The sequence below is a fragment of the Rhinolophus sinicus genome, linkage group LG09, assembly GCF_036562045.2.
Source record: "Rhinolophus sinicus isolate RSC01 linkage group LG09, ASM3656204v1, whole genome shotgun sequence".
NCBI lineage: Eukaryota > Metazoa > Chordata > Mammalia > Chiroptera > Rhinolophidae > Rhinolophus > Rhinolophus sinicus.
The window spans coordinates 107403248-107423986 of record NC_133758.1 but is presented as its reverse complement, the minus strand read 5'-3'; the positions used below and the strand labels follow the sequence as shown (position 1 = coordinate 107423986).

Here is a 20739-nt window from a genome sequence, read left to right as displayed (position 1 = left end):
CATTTTAACTTGAAATTGGCAAAATCTCTTATATCTTGCATATAATAACCTTACATTTTAATTGTGATAAAGTGTGAATCCTTTTTTAACCTGGAATTTTAAAAGTTGTTGCTCACTGGGGTAATGAAAAGAGGATATTAATGTACTAGCTTCCTTGAAAATATTTTAACATTTTCATACAATACTATAAAACTTACCTTTGTCCACTTTTAGCTTAATAGAGTAAATGATATGAAAGTTCTGTGGTTTCTTTTATTTATAAAACAATTCGTTCAAGTCTTACCAGGAAGGAGCAAAGTTTTCCATTTCTTTCAAATTCTTTCCTTTGCAGAAATAATGTAGAGAAATCACCTATACAACCCTCTGATTAGAAATCAAATCCAAGATGTTGTTTGATAATGAAATGTTTTATTAAACTTGATACATTTATCATATAAGAATTCTGTGGGGAAAAAATGGGGTATCAAATGATTTTGGATTTAGGTCTCTGCATTATAAAGTCTGTCACCAAAAAATGTCATATCACTGTATCCTGCGGCTGCAAACATACGGACAACCAAAAAACAGCACCACCTTTTCCTGGTAAGAAAAGCTGCGACTGACTTGCCCATGGTATTACAAGTCCTCCCAGCAAAATAAAAATCCCCATCCCCATCTCTACAGTGTCATCTCGACAGGTGAGCCAGATAAGCACCTGGGTCAGCCCTACATCTGTGCTTGGCATGAGGTCCACACAGGATCAGCCTTGGGAAGGCCATCTTCCCCTCAACCGGACAACTCTACTTGAACTATTCCAAGACTCCTTGGAGCGGTGAAACTTCTAGGGAAAAAAAAAAAAAAGAGAGAGAGAGAGAGGAAAAGGTCTGAATATTGAAAGGAATACACAAATGATCAAACCGAGCTGCCGAGGGGAAGGAGGAAGAAATTGGAAAACAAACAGCTTTGCAAAACGCCCTCTGATATGACAAAACTGACCAGTGTTGCTGTAGCTGACATGGCATTTGTGGAGGCCACCCATTCTCTTACCAGGCACGGGCGTCTCTACAACGAGGTGCTTGTGGTTGGTAAACAGTTCAGTGGATTCTTGTTCTACGGATCTTTCCTCTAGGTCTGACTCTGGGATTGGAGTACAGCCACCTAGTTGAGAAATACAAACAATACTTTAAGTGATGGGTAGGAAAATCTGCCACTTCACACGACACCCACAGCTTAAAAACAAGTACCAGTTATAAAGATAATAAATGATGTGACAGCAGTCTTTAGGAGCAGACCAAAAAGAATTATCTTAAGTGTCTCTCTTGGGTGAACATACTGGGAATGAGTTACTGCCCTCAAAGACACATTATACCCGTGATCACATGGCAATAGCAGCCTGGTGTAGTCTTTAAGCTTCTCCTTTTTAAAGTTAGAAAGGACCAAACCTACATACAGCATATGTGCTATCTACACGATGAGGACACTTCAGTAGGCACTCCCTTTAATACCAAAGCATCAGACACTATTTAAAAAAAAAAAAAAAAGCACATTGACAGTAAGGGGAGTAAGCCTCCCTGCAGCAGAGAGGAAGGTCGCTGGTGTTCTGAGACGGCAATTATGGAGGTATTTTTTTGGAATTTGATTCTGTCCCTGAATCCCAACACTTTACAGCACAGACACAGCACCTCATAATTCAGTAGCAAAGCCACAAACTGCACCGTGGAAGCTTTCAATTCCAAGCCGATGCTAAGGTGACTTGAGGATGACCTGGCACCACCGCACTTTGGAAACGCTGGGACAGTTGATTTTATCCACTGAAAGCTTGGATGGGAAACTCACATGAGACTTCCCCGACTACCTCTGCGGCTTGGTTTGACTAATTTGCCACCATTTCCCCGACATGTATTAACATGCTGCGCACTGGACACTTTTTCCCAAAGCCATTCTTCTTGTTAATGAAGTGTGATTTTTTTTTTTTTTTCTTTTTCGGAGGCTTCTCATAGACTGAGTCCAAAGCCTCGATACTCAAGTTGGGGTTTATGCGTGGCGAGGTTTGTGAAGACAGACAGGATCAGCAATACTGATTTGTAAACCACATCTTTCAAATGAGAGGGAAGTGGAAAGATCCCAGGTCTGAGGGAAAATACACCTTATCAGTCATCCCTCTGCATCAACTCTGAAAAAGAAATCGGTGCCGAGGGAAACTTGAAAGAAAAGCATGTCCACACTCATAACATAAGAATTAGCAGTAGCCTCTGAGGTCCCCTGAACAGGAAATGTTAGAATTATCCATCAATGCCATGGAACTCGCCCAGCTGTATCTGACAATGACGAGGGCCCCATCCAGAAGAAGAACCGGGCTTACTTTTAATCTCTTTCCCAAGCCTGTAGATCCTGGTAACAATAACTATCATTATTAAGTGCTTTCTAAGTGCTAGAAACTCAGCCCATATTATCTCATTGAGTTCCTAAAACCCACACCATGAAATAGCTATTATTCTTCTCAATTTAAAGAGAAGCAAACTGAGGTCTCATGAGATTCAGTACCTTGCCAAGGTCACACAGTCGCATGGAATAAGAGGGAACTCACACCCAAGCCTGACAACTCCTAAAGCCCATGTTATCTAACTACTTACAATGCGGCTCCGAGCTGCATCGTTAGCCAAAGAGAGCTCAGGTTTCAGTAGGTTTATGTCATCTGGGGATCCAGAGTATGGCTGCTGGAAGCACCTCTTAAGAGCACTTGTATTTTGAAGGCCAGGGGCAGTGCAAGGTTAGGGGACCTTCAGAGAAGCCCAAGAAATAGCACCCTTCTTCTCCCCCTGGACCCTCATGCAACTGATAAAAACAAAACAGGCTACGTGGGGTGGAGGAGGTACCTCTGTAAGGCTGACTAACGACAGAGAGGAGCAGATAGAGCGGAAGTGCTCCCTGCAGAACAGAAGAGCACTGATCCCAAGGAAGATGGCCGAAGAATGGCTTCACTTTTCATTCCAGACTCACAAGTCACATGAAGTCATTTCTCCGTCCCTGAGGCAAAGGGAGGGGGGAGCAGGGCGAGGCCAGGAACGAGGCAGTCCTGTATCCACCTTCACACAAGAGACAACTTCGGAGTGGAGAAGTGTCCCCAGCCGACAGATGGGAAAGGGTGCAATGATCAGGTGGCAATGTCTGCCCTGTGCGCGGAGAAAGGCAGGTCTCCACTGACAAATTGGTATCTACCTTGTATTCCATCTGACTCAATGTTGGGGCAAGACAAAAGGATGAAGACTTACAAAAACACTTCCGAGTTCCTCAATCACATGGGCACAAGAGAAAAAGTCAGGGGCTGTAACTATCAACAACTTAGGTCATTTTCTCTCTTCTCCTTGGCACAAAAATTCTTGCCCTGTCCTAAGCACAGAGAGATGACAAGCCTCTCAAATCCCACTGCAGGCTGACCAGTCACTTGCCCTGGGAATCTCACCCCCGTTTCTTTGGATGTCTCCCTGCAGCCAGACTGACCAAGCACAGGCTCAGAGCGCCCGCCACGTGGAAGGAGCAATAGGATGTGGGATCTGGATCTTGACTAACGGGAAATGGAGAAGGGAATGCCCCTCCTGTCCCTCTCCCGGGGTCAACTCCGAATTAACTGTTTCTTTTTTTGCCAGTCTCCAGGAAAGTGCTGTGTGCTGAGTGGATGTAGCTGCCAGGTCTGCTCACAGCTCTTGGAGAAAGTGGTCAGTGGTGCTGCTTTGTCTTACTTCACATACTTCCTTGACTCGCTTCCCTTTTCCTTCATCCTCTCTTCCCTGAGTTTGCCAAGTAAATGGCCATTACTTTCATCCTTGCCTCAGACTCTGTTTTCTTGCAAAAATCACTGGTACTGGAAGTAGTTCCAAAAAGCAGGCCTTCAAAATGGAATTTTGAAGTTAGACTGCCCACCGTGTAAGAAACGGGCTCCAGGGCTGGGGGAAAACAGAATGGGAATAACCCCTATTATGCAGTTACTTAAGTTTTACCCACGGATAACTGGGGTGATGTGTACGTAGAGGTCAAGACTGGGAGATCAAGCAGCTATGGCATAGAAACATTTACAATTATAAGGATTCCAGAGTATGAAGGCTACTTCTGACGACTAGATAGCTTGCGAAAAGAACATGGCAAATTCAGTGCAGTTAACGGGCAAGGAAAGGCAAATCGAGAAAGTCACCAGGTCCCTTTGGCCTTGTAGTTTAAGTGAGCTCATGGGACCAGCAGCTCCAGGTATCACCCAGGAGCTTGTTGAAATACTATCTCAGGCCCCACCCACACCTACTGAATTAGATTCTGCTAAGAAGGACAGATGAGCGCATCTGACGAGATTTTTGCTAGGAAAAAAATATTTGTTAAAAATGTCAGCGTTAACAGTAAAAGGAGAGAAATAAAATGTAAACCTTCCAAACTAACAGAGACCTTCTGAAGCCCATCTGTGGAAACGGAGCCTGGGTTCTATAGACGCTGGATGAAGTCCCCTTGGTTTAGAGCCCATCCCATCAAAGCAGAGGGGGGAAAAAAAACCAGAGCTGGATGAAATCATCCAAACACACATGTCATGTGCAACACATCCGAGCCAACAGGCAGAAACAAGCAAGAGCCAGGGGCTTGCTGATCTGGAAACCATAGTATATGGACCTACTGTGTGCTGGGCACTCAGTGCATCAGCTCACTCAATCCTCAAACAACCCTGTAAGGAAGGGTTCATTGGCCTCATTTTACAACTGTAAAGGCATTGATATTAATTTGTGGTTCTCTCTTCTGCCGCCTCTCCCTCATTTCCTCTCGCCCCAAAGTTTCCCTGGGCCATTTTGTGCTTTCTTGCCTCAGAAATGTGTAATGGGGCCAAATCAAAAGTAGCCTGAAAATACTTTCCTTTCGAGCTTTGGTTTTCTGTCGCCTGAGCTCACTGAAGAATAGAACTATCTCTGGGGAGCAAGGTGAGCATTGGTGTGCTGGTAAATGTGCAACCAGCTGGCTCTCACAGGGGAAAAGAAGCCCCTCTGTAGTGCTGGCCCATTTCTGTGCTGTAAATACACCCACCATGGCCAATTTTAAGCAACCAACATGACGCCACCGAAAGTGGAGCTTGGCAGAGGTGGGCACAGTGTCAACACTTTCCCCAGAGTCTGTGGACATAAGTAACAGTGAAATGGAGTAAAATCATGAGTGAAGAGTTTCGAGGCATATTACCTTTGTTCATAATACAATTTATTTGGCTGTAAGTTTAGGTAATTTAATTTTTAACAATGGCTGGATTTATCAACTGAATTTATCAACAGAATTCCTAAAACTCAACAGTTGGCTCTCAGGGCTAGTGCAAGGCAGCTCCTGCACGGAAGGTGGGTATGGTGGTGGTGGTGGTGGGGCTTAATGTTATGTTTTCAAGCCTCAAGTCAAATCGGGGCTCAGCATTTACAAGTCAAATAACCCTCTTGACCAAGTTATTTCACTTGAATGAGCCTCAGTCTCCTTATCTGCAAAACAGACTATGGCCACCCTACTTTATAAGGGAAATAGTGATGAGTGTGTATAAATGTCTGGCACATTGAAAAACACATTAAGTTCTGACAATGTTCAGGTCAAAGTCAGGAACACTAAAAGAAGAGTCGAGTACGAGGCCAACAGGAAGGTCCCTGAAGCGGGGGGTCTGGAGGGGTAGGGCTCACTCGGGCGGATACACCCAGGGGGCCAAAGACACAGCGCTGCAGCCAAAAAGAAAGTGCCAGAAAACCACAACATGTGGCCTCCTCTGAAGGTGACTCCTCTCATTGAATCATGTCCTCTCTGGTATCTTTCCTGCGACTTGATCTGCTGAGTTCTAATATTTGATTCTACCCCAGGTGAACCCTGGTGACCCAGCTTACCTGCCTCACTAGCTACTTCGTGACTCTGATAGCCTAAACCAGGGGTTGGCCAGACAGCAGGCATTTCTTAAGCTCTGTGGGCCGTCTGGTCTCCGGTGCAACCACTCCTTTTTGCCATTGTAGTGCAAAAGCAGCCATAGACAATTTGTAAACATGAATGGGCATTAGTTGTGTTCCAATAAACCTTTATTCACTAAAATAGGCAGTAGGCCCACTTATGGCCCATGGCAGTGGTTTGCCAAGTAGCTGGTCCCCTGGCCTAATTCAAGGTTCACAGACAGCTACTCTTCACACAGTATTCTGATTCTAAAGGTTCCTAGAGGCATTTAACACAGACAGATCATCTTATAGACTAATAATGATGATGATAATGATGATGATGATGATGATGATGAAGAGGAGGAGTATTTGTTTAGACGCATATTGTTTGTCCTACTGCTACAAATTCTCTCTCCCAGGAAGCCATCCAGAATAACACATGACATTAGTTGTCATGTCTCCTTTGGCTCTTCTTGGTTGTGACAGTTTCTCATACGCCCCTCATGTTGGATGGAATCTGTCTGGTGTTTTTCTCATGATTAAATTGGGGGGGAAAAGAAGATTTCTTTTAATAAATTCTTAGGGTTTCCAATACTTAGGATTGTCTCCAGGTGCTTATCTTTTCTTCTGTGCACAGTGACCGGAGCGGCCACGGCCGGGGAAGGCCAACAGCACGGCTCAGCTTAGCCTGTGCAGTGCCCCTGGGGGCCAGGCTGGAGCGAGCTGTCGGACCCAGGGCAGGGTGTCCATTGTCCCATCTGTAAAAATGGTCTGAATGAGGCCTGCTGTGAGGATTACGTGAGACCATGTATCCCAGCACACTGCTTAGCGTGTCTGCCTTCCATTAATGTTCTTCACATCGATGCGCTTTCTGCACCATTTCTTGGGAATCAAAGAACTTGAGCTTTTAGTTCAACCACCTTCACTTAATAGGTACCAAAACAGAGGCTCCAAGAGGGTAGCTAATGCCCCCACTGTCCCAGCGATAGTTCTTGGCTCTCCTGATTCCTAACCATTAGTTTTCTCAAGAACACCTCTTTTGCCAGAAAGACCTCAATGGATTTGCCTGTGAGTTGGCTGTACTAACTGGTACTTCCTTTCAATGATACAGAAACTCCAGAAAGTTGGCAAGCTATTCTTTAGAACTTTGATGATTTATTTTCTTCCAACAGTGACCTCTGCAATCAACTGGGTATATGGGTACAAATGCTCCATTTCTTCAGGAAAGAGAAAATCTTTTCTTCTCTTTTCTTCATATATTTAAAAGGAATGAAACAAGGACACACTTTGAGAATCAGAAATGACTGCAGACCCTGCTCTAACTTGCCAACCAAAGAATCTTCTGTTCACATGCCTGACTGAATTGCCACTAAGAATTAAAAACAGCAGAAACCTCAAAAATATACACCAGTGACATTTTTCTTTTAATCAAGATTTACTTGATGGATAAAGTATTTTTTGAGGTTAGCATTCAGATTTCATTTCAAAGGTTTATAATTCATGTGAAGTGTGGGGAATGGGTGCTTTGAAAAGACTATTTCACTATCTCAAATACAAAGAAATTCCCTAAGAGACTATGAGTTGTTAAAAAATTCTCTGTAAATATATTCATTTGGAAAAGTTTTATTCCTCTCTCTCTCTCTCTCTCTCTCTCTCTCTCTCTCTCTCTCTCTCTCTCCCTCTCTCTCTGTATGCACACACACATGCACACAGACATACAGACATGTATTAAGAGTTTTCCTGATAATTCTCCTCCACTCTGTTCATTTTTCTCATTTTTCTTAAATATATTTTTTTCCTAGCCCAAGGAGAATGTAAGCTATACAAAGCAAGCATCCTACTGCATGTTCATGTAGCAGTTTTAACTGAGTATTTAGAAACTTTTTGGCAAAATGGAAGAATGGGAGGAAGGGGAGTAAATAGCAGAGAGAGGATGACAGAAGATGAAGAGGAAACAGGGAGAGAAATGGGAAATCACCAACATATTCTACTTTCCTGTGTGTATACTTCTATGTAAAATATTTGGGGTGACTTACTGAAGGTGAAGATGATAAAACATCAAAGGACAAAAATACGTTGGCCATCAGAAAAATGTAATGCAGGGTAGGAGATATAGCTAGGAAGAGCTGTGGATAAAACAGAGGCAAGAACTTATGCAAAGGCTACAGCAGAGATAAAAAGCAGAGCGCTCTGGAGGAAAGTGGGCTGCACTTCCCCTGATCAATCCTCCACCAACCTCTTCTTCCAAACTGGACTTCAGATCAAAGGGCGTAGTCCGTCCCATACCTGCACTTAACATGTCCTTAAGAGCACACCATAATGGTAAAGCTATGTTTGTTGGAATTTTTTAAATGAATGACGTGTGTGTGTGTGTGTGTGTGTGTGTGTGTTCAGAACTAAAGGGCCATTTCGGAGAGCCAACATTTCTGTGAAATTGGGTTTACAAGGTGCTTACTGAGCAGATGCTTTCCTGGAAAACACACATGTATGAGACTGTTAATAAATACAACAGGCACAGCCCTCATTCAAGCACATCTCGGAAACAAAGCCCTCGAGAATATGTCAGTGAATGTGTCCTTACCACAGCATGATGACTCACGGTGATATCATATGACGACGCTGCTACTTTCGAGGAGGAACTGGAGGGCATATGTCCATATCTTCCTCTCTCCACTTCCATCCTACCCTTTACTTTGCTGTAATGTGGAGGCATTCCACCCTTAACCAGGTACAATGTTACAGTTTCAAACCTCCACAAAGAGAAGCAAATGCCTGTCTATATAGCCTTAGGTATCCAGTTCCAATATACAATATTTGTTTCTCTACGTTCCTTTTAAGCCCATGGTACAACGCTCTTTCCCCTGCATTTGCAGATGCCATGCTGGCCACACTGACAGCAGCTCATCCACCGGCAACAGAGATGCTAATGGTTAACCACAGAGAGGCAGGTGAAGGTCACTGTGATGTGTGTCCAACATGACGCCACACAGAATGTTTAGGAGTTCAACTCCGCTGCCTAATAACCAACTTTGATCCCCCCACCCACGGTGAGAACTTAAAATGTGTTCAAGACTAAGCATGTACCTATGTTTGAAAATATTTCCATTTCACACCTCACAGCAGAGACCAAGTGTGTGAATAAAAGGGAGTCTAATATATTTTAAGAGGTCTAGCATGTGTCTCAACAAGTTTTAAAATCCCCATAAAGGCTGAATACTAAGTCCCGTGGGGTGTAAGGGCTGCAGTCAGAGAGTCTGGATTTAAGGGAGCAGGGTGCTGCGGGCATTAAGATGTTTCCACAACTTGCATAATGATAGGTGTCCTTTCACCTGGACCACCGCTTCGAATTGAGGTCCACTTGGTCCAGAGGATTAAGAAATACAGGAACACAGCCATTCTCATCCATCGATAATTATGTAAACAGAATGTAACAAGCAGAAAAGGAGTCCTATTTACAAAAAAGCAAGCGCAGTCCATAAATCCGACAGATTGGAATGGGTCCAGGGTAAGAATTTCTCCAGATGTCAGTCTGTAAACAGGGCTTCATAAAGTGAATTCCCCAATTAATTGTTGGCAAGAGTGATCTCTACACTATGCTAGTGCACTATGACCTCTACCATATGTAGGTGAATTGTCGTCTGGCCCTGTGGTAATCGGTTATGATATAACACAACTCGGGGGAAAGAAGTTGAGGTCAGCACCACTTCTTCGGATACAGAGAGAAGGTGCTATGAAATTACTGCTCAGGAACTCAGGGTTTCACTCACTGAAGGAAATGAGAACTATCTATTTGTGTTAACATCTGTTTTTCTAACGCATCTAGTTCTTAACCTGGAGCACTTGCAAAGACACACACCAAGGAAGAACGTAAACATGGAACTTAAAAGAAAAAAAACAAAAAAAAAAACAAAATACTGCTCATTATTTTGTTAAGGTCTCCCATCACAATGTTTTCCCACATGTTAACGAGGCCATTAACTCCTCCAAACAGTAATACAAAAGTATTACACAGCCATTGTGAGAAAGTGGGGGTGAAGAGAAAGTTAATATTTGCTTTTCATTGCCAGTTGACCAATTTCTAGAGCACTCTGCAACAAAATGCAACATGTATTGTCTTTCAACTAGATCTCTTCTATACTGATAAATACAGTATCTTCTTGTTCAAAACAGAAGGTTCTGTGGTTTTTAATTTCCACTTTGTTTCTAAATTCTAAGGAAATCCAATGTACAACGGGAAAGAGACATAATTTTAAGACATTTCCTTTTCAAATACTTTCCTCTCCTAATTCCCTCTTCAGAGACCAACTCTCTCTCAAAAGTACACACATACAAATAAAACATTATAGCTACAGTTGAGAAAGAGAGGAAGCCAATAGTTCTGCAATAATAATTTCTTAAAAAATGAAATAGTAAGAGCGTAACCCTCCTTTGCCTGGACACCACATAAGAAGCAAGCCACTGTTTGTCACAAGCTCCCTCCGGCATCAGGGGCTATTAGTCCCCCAATGATCCTCGCAACATTTCTTCAAATGTAGGTTACAGAGTTTCTTTCCATAACCCAACGAAAAGCCACAATCTTAACCAAATTATGTTGTTTTTCATAATGAGTGTCTAGGTGGTGATTATGAAACTGGGAGTTCAGCTGGGTCACTCCAGTTATAAACAGTTTGAGGGAACAGAGGAAAAACACAGTGGCTAAGGAGAACGCCTGGTTCATCCTATGCTTCCGCATATGACGAAGAACCCGAATAAATACTCAGGACTCGTTCCAAAGCGACTCTATTATCTAGTGATATATTTCTAGACTAGCACATGAAGAAATGTCATATGTTACACACGATGGTACACTAGCTTATTGGTCGTGAAAAGGGACCTCCTGAAAGGAGGCATTGGCCTGGCAAGTATAACTGCCTTGGATAAAGTCACGTACGTCTGGGCCTTGGGTTTCTTACCTCTAAAATGCAGAAAATATAGCATTTACTTTATGAGAGATGAAGATTAAATTTGGTAATGCTAGTAATATGATTATCACACAGCCTGGCACAGAGTAAGTCCCCAGTAAATGTTAGCTATTATTTTCAGTACTAACCCCCCAACATACGTTAGTCATTACGGTTACAGCCAATTACACATGAAACTGCAAGCCATGAGGACAGCATAAATTTAAATTTGACACTCTGAAAAAAATGCTCAGGTAACAACTGAGGATGGGGGTAAGCAGACTAGTGGTGGAATGTTTCCAGCTGGACCCAGTGGCCAAAGCCAACACTGTCCGCGAGGCATTAAAATAATTCACTTGAAAACAGTGCCCACATTCACCTTAAGATGAAATCACTGCTGATCTACTATCATAGACAGCCACTCTTCTGAGATCACAAGAAGAATTTTTAAAGGGCTCAAATGACGATGACGGTGATGGGGCGGGGGGGTCACAATCACACTCATTGTCTTCTTTTTACGAGCAGAGCCATTACTACTGAGAAACGCAAACCCACAAGATAATAGGACACAAATGGATAAAACGTTAAGATAAAAGGGTGAAACAGTGGTAGGTTTGCTTTCTCATGGGAAACTGCAATGGCCAGCAGATGAACCTTTAAAAGAGGAAGTCTGCTGACCCAGTGTTACCAAACACAGGAGCGGGCCAAGGCGCGGAGGAAGAAAGCCGTGTATTTAAATGGATGCCTTGAAGGAAGCAAACACCAATTATTTTTATATGACTTTAATTCTCCCAGTGAATACTTTATGGGTGTTGGCAAGTCCTTCTGGAAAAGGAAGGGATTATTAGTGTTCAGTGGCAACTGCTCACCAGCACTCTAAGAAATAACGCTTAACAAAGAGTCACTTAGTTCATACCTCATCTCTAATGATATAGAAATTTTAAAGATCCTTTAAAAATAGTACAGCATTATGGTCACATATACAGTCCTTTCTATTTTAGTTTCCAGATGGTTCTATAGCCTGCGTGACAAACAAATAAGCTTCCCACAGCAAAAATAAACACATAGAGGGAAGCAGTTAATTTTTTTTTTTCTCTCTTATGGAAAGAGTAGGTGCTTAATATATACTTGTTGATTTGAAAAGGAATTTATGAAACTTGAGGAAATACAGTCTTTAAAAAAGTTATCTTTGAAGAATGTTCTACCACATTTTTCCAGGATTGTGGGCTGGTGACAGCCTATTAAAGTACAAGCTAGTAAATCTGGGGAAATGCCCAATCAGTTCCTATATGCTACCTTGTTTCTCAAAGAGCTTATCCCATCCACTCTAGCGAATTCTCCTGTGATGTGAGATGCTGGCTAACATCTTCATCTTAAAATTCTCCAGTGGCTTCAAGAGCATGGATTCTGGGGCTAGATTGTCAGAATTTTCATCCCAGCCCTACCATTATTAGTCATTGTTTTTTTTAAACTAGTTACTTAATCTTTCTCTGCCTCAGTTCCCTTATTTGTTAAATGCAGATAACTTTATCTAGCTCATAGGGGAATTATAAAGATTAAATGAGTAAATTTATGTAAAGCATTTCAAATAGTGCCTGGCTCATAGTAAGTGATATTAAGTGTTATAATAATATTACTTTCATTATCATCATTTTGCCTTAGATTGCTAAAATGTCCTCACCTAAGCCTGAGGTTCTCCTGTAAGATGAAGACAAGGAGGGTGGGGAATTTTTAAGAAGGCAGAGAGCAGCAGCTATAGCTGTCTGACCTCCAGGGAAATGAACTATTGTGTTAGCTAGTCAAGAAACACCTTAATTGGTTGTCTCGTGTGGCAAAAATAAAGGTGGCCAATAGGGAATAACAGCTTGGTAGGGAAAGAACCAAGATTGGGGTCAGTATAAATAATAAAAAACAACAATAAACATCCAATCTGGAATAATTTACTATCTCGACCCCACTTTCCTATATTTTCCTTTGTTTCTTTGCTCCTCATGGCAGCAAAACTTCTCCAAAGAGTTGCCTGCATTTGCTAGTTTCAGTTCTCTTCTTTCCCTCTCTCTCATGTACCTTCCCAGTCTAGCCTTTGCCTCTACCACTCCATGGAAGGTGCTTTTGCCAAGGTCACTAATGTCCTCCACATTGCTACATCTGATGGATAATTCTCAGCCCTCCACTTACTTGACCCATTACCAGCATTTGACACACTAATCATTCCACCTTCTTTGAAACTCTTTCTTCACCTGACTTCTGAGATTTCCTCTTACTGCACTGAATGCTCCTTCTCAGTATCCTTTCCTGGTTCCTCCTGTTCTCCCAAACCACCTAAAAGTTAGAATATCCAGCGCTCAGTCTTGAGCCTCATCTGTTTTCTAGACATACTCCCTTAGTGACCTTATCCAGTCTCATGGCTCAAATAACATGTTCATGTCGACAACTCCTAATTTTATAATTCCTGCCCAGATCTCTTTCCTGAACTTCAACTCATACATCCAACTACTTACCCAGTATCTCCACTTGGATGTCTAACAGCATCTCAAATTCAACATGTCCCAAACTGCACTCCTGATCTTCCCCACCCTGTAGCGCCCCCCCCCCCCAGCCTTTCTCATCTAAACTCCATCCTTCCAGTGGCTTGGGCCAAAACTCTTGGGGTCGTTCTGGACTCCCTTCTTCCTCTCACACATCATGGCCACTCTGTTGGGAAAGTCTGTTGTCTCTACATTTAAAATATATCCAGAATCAACCACTTCTCTCCACCTTCGCCACTACTACCACTTTGGTGCAACTCACCATCGTCTCTTACCCCAAGTATTGCCAAATTACTCACCTGAGCAATCTTCGAACTGCCCACTTCTGTCTTTGAACCTCCTACAGACTTTTCTCAATGGAGAAATCAGGGATCCTTTTAAAATGTAAGAGCGTATCACTCCTCAGTTCAAAACTGTCCTCCCCATTTCACCCAGAGAAGAAGCAAACGTCTGCCAAAAAGCTGTGTGTGATCTGACCCCTGTGACCTCATCTCCTACCATGGGAACATGCCTGGCCCATTCTCTTTACCTGGAACACTTATAACTCTGACCTCTGCATGGATAAATCTCTCACCTTCTTCAGGTCTTTGTTCATAAGTTGCCTTCTCAACAACCCAATTTAAAATCATCATCTTGTAACTGTCCCCTTCCCAACATTCCTTTTCTTTTCCCATAGTACCTATCACCTTTTAACACCAACACTTACTGTTTTCTAAAACACTATATAGTTTACTTATTTACTGTGCTATTGTTTACTGTCTCCCCCTGCTAGAATAAAGGCTCCAACTTTGCACGGATCTTTGCTTTGTTTGCTGCTGTACCCCAAGCCCTAGAATAGTGCCTGGCACACAGTAGGCACACCATAGTTACTTGTTGAGTTGAATGAACAAATTTAGTCTAAAAGATTAGGACGAAGCAATGGAAACCGAAGTTCATTCTATTTTTCACATAATATTACCTGCCTTTTCCACTGGGAGGTTGGAAAGTAATTACCGCAGAATGTAGTAGAGAACTCTTATTGCTATGGCCCAACATGCCAGGTTGCTCCGGGAACCAAAAAAGGTTGCACAAAGTTCCTTGCTTTAGCTGATACACATCTTTAAGAAATGAATCTTACTGGATGATAACACATTGAGAATCTGTGAGACTGAGTAGGTGTAACAACAAAATGTCCAGCCCAGAAAAGAAATAAGATCCTAGTAGTAATTTTTGTAGGAGCTAAAGTTAAAAAGAAGTAACAGAGCACTTGTAATTCTAGTTCTTGATAAAAATTATTTGTGGATGAAGGAACTGCAAAGGAAGGTACAAAGACATCTGCCTGCTTGGGAAAATTCTCAAAACGAATGAAAAAGGATCCATCTTATTTCCACTGGGGCATCACGTTATGGCCTGGAACCGTTTATTTTTCCCAGGCTACTTCAAATCTAAACGTGTTTTTAAAAGCAAGCCCAATGAAAGATTAGATAAACAACTGGGCAATCTTTTTTACACTCTGGTAACATAAACATTTCGAATTCCTCCCTAACTCTTTACTAGCATAAATCTCCAATTCCAGCAAAGGTGAACTATCCTCAAAGTTTAACTTTACTTTGAATTATTCACATTTACCTCCATTTCCATCTTACACGTCTTTTGGCAACAAAAAGCCAGGTTTCGTCCAAACTGTGGTACTATGACTCTCTTCCAATTGTTAAAACAACTTGGACTAGCCCGAGCTCTGCTTCCTTTGAAGACAGAACACAACAAGCCCTCCCAACAGTTTCTTTTCTCTTCTTTCTGTTAGGACATATGGAGCTGTCTGTGTACAATTATGCTATGAAAACAATTTTTAAAATGGTGTCAAACACAGAAAAGACAGGTTGAAGTAGTTGGTAAGGCAAGAAACCATGAGGGAGAGGAGAGCGCTCTCTGGATGAGGAAGTGGGTCGTAGAGTAAGGCATCACTGGGCCATGCTGCTCTGTGGGAATGCCCTGGAGAAAGAAAGGATGGCAGGGAGAGAATGGATGAGAACAAAGAGTGTGAAAATACAGAGGGAATGAGGATAACCACCCCACAGGGCAACCCACACATCAGAGGGTTTAGGTATAAAAGGAGGTGGTAGGGAGAGAAGAGAAAACACTAGGCTGATAGAGGCTAGTGTTTGCAGCACATCCCACAGTTTGGGAAACAGTCCCACTTGACCTTGGTCCTCAGGGCAACTCTCAATGGTAGAGCAGGTAAAATCTGTACCCCCACGCCCTAGGCAAAGCACCCACCCAGCGCACAGGAAAATCACTTAATCCTTCTGAGTCATCTCTACTTCCTCATTTGCAAAATGGAAATCCTATCTTCCTAACAAACGACTGTGAGGAGTAAATGAGATGTTATAGAAGGCATCCGAGACCAAGTCATGGTCAGGAATTGGTAGTTATAATAAGTAACACAAAGACTGATGGACCCAAGGTCAGACAATGAGCCATGACCCTGTCAGGAGAAGAACCTGGGTGCCCTGTGCCATGGGCATTTTCCACCAAAGCACATGGCAGTAAAGAGAGCAAGACAGGGGTAGAAACGGAGGCGGCTCTTAGGAAGTACAGGCATCCAAGGTGGAAAAGGGAAGTACAGCGCGGATGATGAAAAATCCCGACTACGGGCTCTGAGGGGTGAAACCTGGACGCAATGTTTGCATTAGAACATGAAAGGAAGCCCATGGTACATGGCGAGCAGAGCAGGGCTTATTTAGGACAGTTGAAGAACTGCATTGGTCCCATTTCTGAGCACCGATGTGCTAGCCACAGGGCTACTGATTTTACATGTTGCTCATTTTATAGCAAGCTACTGTGGTAGTTATTAGTACCTCATTTTACAGATGATAACACGAGGCTCTCAAAAGTTAAAGTGACTTGTTCAAACTCACACACCTAGTGAGTAGGAGAATTTGTTAGATGCTGACTTCAAAACCCAAGTCTTAAATCATTCCGTCATCTTGCTTCTGCCTGAGAGAAAGAAAAGATGCACAGAATGGGACTGTGAAGTACTGGCTAAACAAGAGGACCGTGGTGTATACATCAGATCCTCAGCACCCACCCACCCCCCACTCTCGCTCAGAAGAAAAGTGAAAGGTTTGGGGAAAATGACTGAGGTTTCATCTCGGTACAAAAGAAATCAGCACGGAAGTCACTTCAAGAGCCACCAGTAAAGACAGATCTTTAGACTGTCTAAAAAGATCCGTAAACCTCTTAACAAAAAATTCAACATTGATAGATGCTTCCACAGAATATAATTACAAAGGAGAGGAAGTGGCTCAAAAGAGTAGATAGGATTGACAACTAGAAAGAAGTGAAATAGTCAAGTGAATGGTAATGCCTTTTCCGACTACTCTGAGGAAAAGACAAAATCAATCTTCTAAAAATTGGGGGATTTCAAAGGAGTTCGTAGAAGATAAATCTTAATTACAACAAAAATAAAGAAAAATGATTAACAGAATGGCCACAGAGAAGTATCTCTCAAACTGCTGAACAGTGGGAGAACATTTAACATTTACATGAAGATGTGTTTTCCAAAGTTAACAGAACTATGCTAAGAAAACCTCACAAAGCTCTGAATTCAAACTCACAAAGAACTTGAGGGCAATCTCATGCAATATGTTTATATATGCAAAAGTCCGTATTAAGACAACAAATCAAACTCAGTAGGATAATATTAAAAAGTATAAGAAATAAAAACTTATTCCAGGAATGCAAAATGATTCAGTTAATCATTTTCTTGAATCTCGGCAGAGGATAATATTCAATATCTACTCTGATTAAAAAACAAAAACAAAAAAAAACCTAGTGAACTAGGAATAACTGTCTGAAATGAACAGGCAACATCAAATTTATGAATAAAGGAGATAACAACATTAGTCACGGTAAAGATGAGGATCTTGGCCATTTACCATTAGTATTATTTATCATTGTTCTAGAAATTCAAGGCAATGTAGTAAGAAAAAAGAAAGAAATGCACATATTAGAAAAAAGATTAAATGATCATAATTTCTAGATGAAATGAATTATACCTAAAAACTTTCTAAGAATATGAAATAAAAATCTATTCAAATAGGTGGAAATGACATATATATATATATATATATATATATATATATATATATATATATGATATATATATTTGATCATTTCCCTCTGCATTAACAATATCCAGTTAGAAAATATAATGGAGGAATTATTATATTCAAAAGGATACCAACTAAATTAAAAAAAAAAAAACTGGGATAAAACACTAAAAAAGAAATTCCAAGTCCTATAGGTACAGAACTAAATGGTTAGATAAACATAAAAGATTTGAATAGACAGACAAAAACTAGTACAATTCAATAGTAAAAGATATCAATTGTCCACAAATCGATTTCAAATTTGAATGAAATTCCAGTCGAAACCTCAACAGAATTTTTAACTTGAGAGTATGACGCTCAAGTTCATAACACAGAATGAATGGTTGAGCAGAACCAAGAAATAGTAACGACAGGGAATGTGTTCCTCCAATTTTAGTCCATTACACAGTTATGGCAATTACAGCAGCTATCAAAATCAGAATGCAGTTCCATTTATAAAAAAACATTTAGTATATTTTACAAGTGTCTTTCAAATTAGAGGAAAATGATGTATTATCCAATAAATTGTGCTGGAATTTGAGGTAAAATGTTTGAAAATAACTAAAGTTTGACATATCAAATAAATTTCAGATGACTAAAAACAGTTAAATGTAAAAATGTAAGAAGAAAAAGTAAGAAAAAAACAAATGTTTGAAATCAGTAGAGGAAAATATGAATAGGTTTGACTACTAAAAGGAAGTCATGTTACCAAAAAAAAAAAAAAAATCCAAATTACCTTAAGCAAAATTTGAAACAAAAACATAACCTCAGAAAAAAATTTGTAGTATGTATTAAAGGCAATGAGTTAATTTCATTTAGATACAAAGGAAATTTTAGATGCTCTTCAAATCAATAATAAAAAGTTATGTCCAGATAGAAACATGAAAAGGCATGAAGAAATTCACAGAAAGAAAAATATAAAAAGCTAATAAACAACAGGAATAATGCAAATTATTATAAAATTTTACAAAATGGCTAAATATATTTTTGAAATGCAACCTTCATAGTAACCACAGATGCACAATTAAAATTCCAGTTTTCGCTTTTGATATCAGCAAATATGAAAAAGAATGATAACCACCAATGTCAAGGAAGAAGCAAGAACTCATGGGTGAACTTTTAAATCAAGACTTCCTGGAGAGCAAGCTGGAAACAGGCAGATTCTTCAGTCCCAGGCCCTTCCTCTAATGCAATAACCAAAGACAGGTATCATATCCTCGTGCTGATGTTGGATAAAGTAGTATTTATAATAGTGAAAAAATGAAACTAAATGTCCAACAATCAGGGTTATAACATCCTGATTTCTGTTACACTTGTCTCACTCTAAACATCTTGCAGGTAGTTTCTTGAACAAGCCCTGGTTTTCCACACTCCTTCGATCTTATTTAAATTATGTCCTCTGTCAGAAATATCCTCCTGTGATTTCCTTTAAGTTCATGTACTTCATGAATCAATTGAAAGAATAACAACTATAATAATTATAAAAATAATGACAACAATGGCTAGAATTTATAAAGAGCTTTTAAGAGCCAAGTGTTATTCTAAGTGAGCTATATATAACATTTAATAATAGTAACAAGCCTACAAGGTAATGCTTTTATTATTTCCACTTTACAGAGGAGAATACTGAGGCACAGATGGGTTAAATCACTTACCCATGGTCACACAGCTAGTTAGTGCTAGAGATATAATACACACCAAAGCAAACACACAGTTAGGTCCACATTCTTAGTATTTGGCTTCTCTCGGTCCCATCTTCTTATAAAATTTCCTCCTGCCCCAAGACCAGAGTCAAACCCCCTGTATATTCCCTATGACAGCACCTCACACATGGTTTGGCATCTTTATTTGTGCATCTCCTGTACCAGACTCAGGATTTTATCTTTTTCTGGTTTGTTTCTCCCAGGAGTAAGCCCAATCAATAGAACAATGGTTTTCAGTACATGTTTTCCCAATAAATGAATAAACACAAAATATATGCATAAGAAAATTATGAAATTGAATATCAAGGATGAAAGAAAAGAACTCTATTACCCTGTTTCCCTGAAAATAAGACCTAGCCGGACAATCAGCGCTAATGCATCTTGTGAAGCAAAAATTAATATAAGATCCGGTATATTGTATTATTATATTATATTATATTATATTATATTATATTATATTATATTATATTATATTATATTTTACTATGCTATACTACATTATATTATATTATATTTTATTATATTATACGATACCCAGTCTTATATTATAGTAAAATAAGACCGGGTCTTATATTAATTTTTGCTCCAAAAGACGCATTAGAAGTGATTGTCTGGCTAGGTCTTATTTTTGGGGAAACATGCTATACAGAAAGGGAGTCAAGAACCAAGGATGGATGATGGATGGATGGATGGATGGACGGATGGATGGATGGATGAATTATCTATCTATCTACCTATTATATCTATCTATCTATCTATCTATCTATCTATCTATCTATCCATCCATCCATCTATCAGATGTGGATTAATGCCACAGTATCAACCAAAAGACCAAAACAAAAACCAAAAAAAAGGATGGGGAAGAGGAAAAGAAGGCAACACTGAGCATCTATCACTTGTCAGACACTGTGCTAAGTGCTTTCATATAAGATATGTCACTTAAGTAGCCAAAAAGGCTATTTCCTTACTGGTGGATCTGAAGGTTCCCTTTGAGTTCTATGAAGCTGGTGAGGCTAGTCTAAGAAAAAACAGAGTTCTGTTTGCACTGGCATGAGGGCCAAACTGTAGATACCAGCATAGATACCAGAGGAAATATCAAAGATACTCTAAAAATATATAAACAAGGAGCTTGGGAGGGCCAGGCCAGCATGTTACTAAAGCCTGGTCTGGCGGTCTTGTTGCAAAGGCAGACACCCATGGCAGCAGGTAGGAACAGGTGAGGCAAGGCGCTGCCACCGCCAGGACAGAAGCACCGTGGCGGTGCTAACAGGAATTATTCAACAAGGCAATGGAAGAAGGGGGCAGGATGTTCGCTATGTTTAATTTTAAAACATCTCTGATAACCAAAGCCCCACATTCTCTTTGAGTCCACGTAAATATAATGTGGCACATCAGCTCCGGAGGCTTCAAGATGCCCCATATTAAATGTCTATGGAATTGAATGGAATTGAAATGAGCAGCGTGTCAGGTGATACACATAGAACCTAAGGCGACAAGTGTCCAGAAATGCTGACCATATAAGCTTGACTTTGTAAGCATCA

At 40.7% G+C, this 20739-nt stretch overlaps 1 protein-coding gene across 2 annotated transcripts in view; it reads right to left on the bottom strand.

The window, feature by feature from the left end:
- Positions 1-386: 386 nt before the first annotated feature.
- BBS9 (Bardet-Biedl syndrome 9) overlaps positions 387-20739 on the bottom strand; it is a 358339-nt gene continuing 337986 nt past the window's right edge. For both annotated transcript variants that reach the window (XM_019757306.2, XM_019757307.2), the window contains 2 exons: positions 1027-1137; positions 387-820 (listed from right to left, as the gene is read on the bottom strand). In XM_019757306.2, the coding sequence (XP_019612865.2) occupies positions 789-820; positions 1027-1137 (143 nt within the window). In that variant the 3' untranslated portion in view covers positions 387-788. The remainder of the gene's footprint in view (positions 821-1026; positions 1138-20739) is intronic.